The 5,545-nt window shown below is 49.6% G+C and overlaps 1 protein-coding gene across 1 annotated transcript; it reads right to left on the bottom strand.

Moving 5' to 3' along the window:
* Positions 1-1,566: 1,566 nt before the first annotated feature.
* On the bottom strand, positions 1,567-2,485 carry LOC124696368 (the record flags this gene model as incomplete). Its single annotated transcript, XM_047229107.1, is given in 1 exon segment — positions 1,567-2,485. A coding segment is annotated over 1 exon segment (534 nt). The 3' UTR covers positions 1,567-1,913.
* Positions 2,486-5,545: the final 3,060 nt, after the last annotated feature.

Genomic DNA, 5,545 nt, shown 5'->3' with positions numbered 1-5,545 from the left:
CCGGCTCTCACCGACCCCTCGTCTGCCGAGAATTAATCCCCGCACGCCGGCCATGGCAGAAGCTGATTCCTACTCCCTTGTACGTGTGGCCAACCAGTCCCGGCCGGAACCAGACAGCGGCGTTGCGACAGCCGTTGTGCTTTCGCCGGCCGGAATGGGCGCCCGTGCGCCGCTGGGCTCCATTCCACGACTTCACTTGCACGTCATCGGAAGGATTTGTCTGGGTCGCTGCCAGGTCAACATCCACCACTCGCCGTTCCGGGTCAGGGGCGCAACTTCCATACACACACAGTTGCACGCGGGTGCACCGGTCATCGCAATGCAAAGCTCTACTTCCTTGCTCCAGGTTCCAGCCGCTGCCGCGTCCCCCGATCGAACATGGACGGCACAATTCCTAATTCTGATTCGGCACACACGGATCTACTATCCCGGCTATATCTCACCCAATCCGATGGACTACGGTATCTATTTTGATCTGATATTGTACAGGGGTACATTCGGTCAACGGAGTTTTCTATTCCCTCCAAAACAAACCAAAAATCCTTGTATCTGACCCGATCGAATGTACCGATTTAGAGCAAGTATAATAAGTCCTAATCAGCTGGCTATAAGGCTTAAAATAATATATTCATGTTTAGTTGGAGAAGAGAGAGGAGGAGAGAGAAGAGGAGTGAGCTCTCATGCAAGTAAAATGTGGGACATCCATTGATAAAGTAGTACATGATTATAACTCACTATTATACATGTTGATTCTATGTTAGCTACAAATGACATGGCACATGGCTTATAGCCAGCAGCTGACTATACTATTAAACTTGCTCTTAGTGCAGGCACGCATGGTCAACGGAGTTTTCTATCGGATATGCGGTATTTAGAGGCGTACACGAAGGATTAGTATGCCATCTCCTCTGTATTCTTTTGGTTTGTCTGACCATCTCTTGCTTTTGTCGTTCCAGTCCTACACGTCTGTACGCATATTCCTCGTGGCCGTCGGTGCAGGTTTGCGTATATGAACCGCGTACGTATGATCTCAGCTCCGCTACTTGTATGCAGCACCTCAGAATTCTGATATGTGTGAGTATATTTTTCATGCCCGGAAACCCTTTGTTCGAACTATGTTCACCAAGTTAAGCCATGGGGACAAAACAGGCGCGTCACGGAACTATTCACTGCTAGTGTCGGCTCGGCGTACGTGTCGCAGTGTTGAGCTGCCGCCGGGCGGACCGACAGAATTGGGCGAGTATGGAAACAAAACTGGAATCGGTACATACAAGATCACGTCGAGATGATGGATCACCGGCTAAAAATATCAAAAGCAGTCGAGACAAAGGAAAGAGGATTCAGACCGCCTAAAAAGCAGAATGACAGGAAAGATAAAGGCACAAGACTCACTAGATCGAGTAGCAAATAAGCAATTGGAACAGGAAATTAGCTCAGCTATCAGTGTTCGCATGCACATCCGTGTGCGTGTCATTATACAAACAATACTCTACGGAGTACGAACATCTCTTTTCTTTAGTATTTTGCATGATCCAATGTTCATATACCCTTCCCACACTGAGCTAATTAAACAGAGCTATTGTGTAATTCTTGAATTCCAGGAAGCTTTTGTATAAGCTATGCTAAATACAATACAGGCACAACTTAATTTACATCATGCGCTTTGTCCTAATCAAAATGTAAAATTTACAGAAGTATGCTTCTTCTTATGTATGGTCGGTCAATTCCTTGATCTCGTATACACGGTCCCAAAATAACTTTGGGGGAAAACATTAAATCAAGCACAAGAATACTTGAACGAAACAGAGAAACCTAAAGAAAATCGATCGATACCCGAGAACCGAGAGAAACCCAAGCATAGTTTGCATGGGCGGTGGTGGCCGTAGTCTGCCGGCGCGGCCGGTGGTGTACGATCAAAAGAACACCCACTTGGTCGATGACTTCTCCTTCATGGTGCTGGAATGGAAGAGCTCGCCGCCGCCGTCGCTGTCCCCGGTTCGCCGCCGCTTCTCCGACCCGACGAGCCTGGACAGGAACCTCCCGATCTTCTTCTTGCTGCTGCTCTTCTTTTTCTTCTTCGCCTCGCCCTCCTTCCCCCTCGCGGCGTCCTCTCGCCTCCCTCCAGCTGGTTTCTTGGAGGCCGTGGGCATGAGCGGCTGCGAGAAGGCCGAGACGTTGACGAAGGAGGAGCCGCCGCCGGCGACGTGGACGGAGCTGACGTCGGCGGAGAGGGAGGCGGCGTGGTGGTTGGGCGGAGGGGAGCCGGTGAAGGAGTAGGGCGAGGATGTGCTGGCGGAGTCGTTGGAGGCCCGCGTCATGGTGGTGGTGGCGGAGGAGCTGGCGGAGAGGTGGGTTAGCCGGTCGCGGAGGCAGCCCGGGCACACGCCCTTGGACAGCCGGTGCTCAGGGTGCCGCCTGCACCGGTCCTCCCAGTCCGACCTCCGCATGTTCAGAGCTTTAACTCGAGCCTTAGCTCGATTCTATCGGTGTTGCTCTGTCGATCTCCGCGCGTACTCCGTTTAGACCGATGTGTTGGCGTTCGGAGGCGAGACGAGCTTTGGCGGTGTTGTTGATCCTGAGCTGGAGGTGGAGAGGGGAGATAAGAAGAGGGGGGAGACTGGAGGTCGACCAAGGGAGGTAGAAATGTCAGACTTGTTGCGAAAGGTGGAGGTGCACCGTGCCAGGTGGTACAGTTTTATTTGCGCGTCTATAGAAAAGGATGTCTTTGTTTTCATTTTTGTTTTTTCCTTTCCAATCGTTTTCCTACCGAGTGTGGAGTGTGATTTTGCTGTTGGAATTGTAGCATCAATACTCCATCCGACTAGAATTACCTGCCGATCGGTTTTTTGCGAAAACGCCCCCGTAAAATTCCCGACCAACTCCGCTCCTCCTCCGCCCCACTCCCTCGTCTTCTTCCGCGCAACGACCGCCACGCTCTCGTCGACGGCGCCCCGACCACCCTACACCTCCCCCCTCCGTCCCATGCCCTTTCCCCTGCGCGCACGTTGCCGCCCTCTCCTTCTCTCGCGGCGCAGGGACTCTCTCCCTCTCTAGCGTCGCTGCACCCTCATCCTCTCGTGCCAACCGAGGTGGTGTTAAAAATCAAAATTTTCCTACGAATCTCTCACGGTGGCGTGGTGGCGGCAGCCCGGCGGAGCTCAAATGTTGGTGGTGGCTAGGGGAGATCTAGTGATGGAGCTCCAATCGGGTGGTGGGCTCCGACCGAGCTTGAGCTAAAGATTGGGATTTCTCTTCGGATATGTCGCGGTGGTGGTGGTGACGGCACGGCGGATCTCAAATGGTGGTGGTGGTAGCAGAGCTCCAATCGCAGTGGTCGTGCATGTGGTGGTGGCGGAGTTCTGGGACCTTAATTTGCAGTGGTGGTGGTGGCGGAGCTCGAGATTGAGGTCAGCGTGTTCTTAATTTGCTCACGTTTGCACTTACTCTGTAGGTAAACCATGAGCAGAATTTTCTTTGGATTCTGCATTTTTGTTTTTGTTTTCACCTGTGTCTAATCCCTGCATACAGTCTCATGCTTCCAGTGATATCCACACTTGGAGTAATTCGGTAGCATGTTGTACAATCGAGTTTATATGATGACCATGATTTTTTCCGTGAAAATGTACTCAAGCATTGTCCTTACTGCATATTGATGTGATAATATGAATGAGAATATGTGCTTTTAAGTTCTGAAACTTTAAAAGCAATTGTAGAGCCCATGTTGATATGCTACGGTGTGGAATGTTCTTACTGAACTAACTGAATAAGCAACTGACAGTTAACTATGGCTTGGACAAACTTGCACAATTTGAGTCAGATGCAAATATTTGGACTGAAACACACTCCAAAAGTTCTAGCTAATTTTCTTTCTTCAGAAAACTTTGGAAAATAACACGGCACAAATTTTATTCGGTGCTCAAATGTGTTGTATGCTCGAATTAGCATGTGTTTTATAAGCTAATTCATCTAACCTCAGTCTAGAATTATATGTTGCATGGCGCCGCACTGCATTACCAAAACCCCTGCAGTACCAAAACCAGACCTTGCAAACTTGAAATGAAGCAGAGCTCAATTTTATAGTCGAACCAGACTCCCGTACCAGTTGAACTTTATCGAGTTTACTGGAGTACAATTGATGATGCTTATAACACTTAAATGCAAGCTAGAAAAATAGAAACCAATCAGAACTTCTATATTTACAGTGAATATTGTTGTCAATTATTACATTAGAAAAATTGCCAAAGCTATCCTGGGTAACAACTTCTTACTCCAAATTATCTATTGTGCGTCAAGTGGAGAAAAGCAAAGGAAGATATGCTAAATCAGCTGGACAACTCAATAAGGTTGGATGCCCATATTCTCTGTTTGCTCTGAATTAAATCCGTGTCCTGTTTTCATAAGCATATGGATGATGCTTTCTGTTTTCAGTGTTACATTTACATAGAGAAAGATATCACAAATACTCCCTGGCAGCGACTGTAGGATAACGTTGCATAGAAAATAAAAATTTTCCTACCGCGAACACGCAATCCAAGCCAAGATGCAATCTAGAAGACGGTAGCAACGAGGGGGTATCGAGTCTCACCCTTGAAGAGATTCCAAAGCCTACAAGATGAGGCTCTTGTTGCTGCGGTAGACGTTCACTTGCCGCTTGCAAAAGCGCGTAGAAGATCTTGATCACGATCGGTTCCGGCGCCACGAACGGGCAGCACCTCCGTACTCGGTCACACGTTCGGTTGTTGATGAAGACGACGTCCACCTCCCGTTCCAGCGGGCAGCGGAAGTAGTAGCTCCTCTTGAATCCGACAGCACGACGGCGTGGTGTCGGTGGCGGTGTAGAAGTCCGGCGGAGCTTCGCTAAGCAAACCGGGCAATATGAAGTGGAGGAGCAAAGCTAGGGTTTGGGAGGGGTGGCCGGCCACTCTATGGGGGGCGGCCAGCTTGTGGTCTTGGGGTGGCCGGCCCCCTCCCTTGGCCCCTCATTATATAGGTGGATCCCAAGTGTTGGTGTCCAAGTCTTCGAATAAGACCCGAAACCAAAACCTTCCATAGGAGGGGGCAAACCTAGCCTAACTAGGACTCCCACCCAAAGGTGGGATTCCCACCTCCCATGTGGGGGTGGCCGGCCCCTATGGTGGAGTCCACTTGGGACTCCACCCCCACTAGGGCTGGCCGGCCATGGAGGTGGAGTCCCTTGTGGACTCCACCTTCCTTGGTGGTTTCTTCCGGACTTTTCTAGAACCTTCTAGAACCTTCCATAGAACCTTCCGCGACATTTTATTCACATAAAATGACATCCTATATATGAATCTTATTCTCCGGACCATTCCGAACTCCTCGTGATGTCCGGGATCACATCCGGGACTCCGAACAAATATTCCAACTTCATTCCATATTCAAGAACTACCATTTCAACATCCAACTTTAAGTGTGTCACCCTACGGTTCGAGAACTATGCGGACATGGTTGAGTACTCACTCCGACCAATAACCAATAGCGGGATCCGGAGATCCATAATGGCTCCCACATATTCAACGATGACTTT

Source organism: Lolium rigidum, chromosome 3, assembly GCF_022539505.1.
Source record: "Lolium rigidum isolate FL_2022 chromosome 3, APGP_CSIRO_Lrig_0.1, whole genome shotgun sequence".
Taxonomy (NCBI): Eukaryota; Viridiplantae; Streptophyta; class Magnoliopsida; order Poales; family Poaceae; genus Lolium; species Lolium rigidum.
Note: the sequence above shows the minus strand (reverse complement) of the source record. Positions and strands in the feature narration are given on the sequence as shown.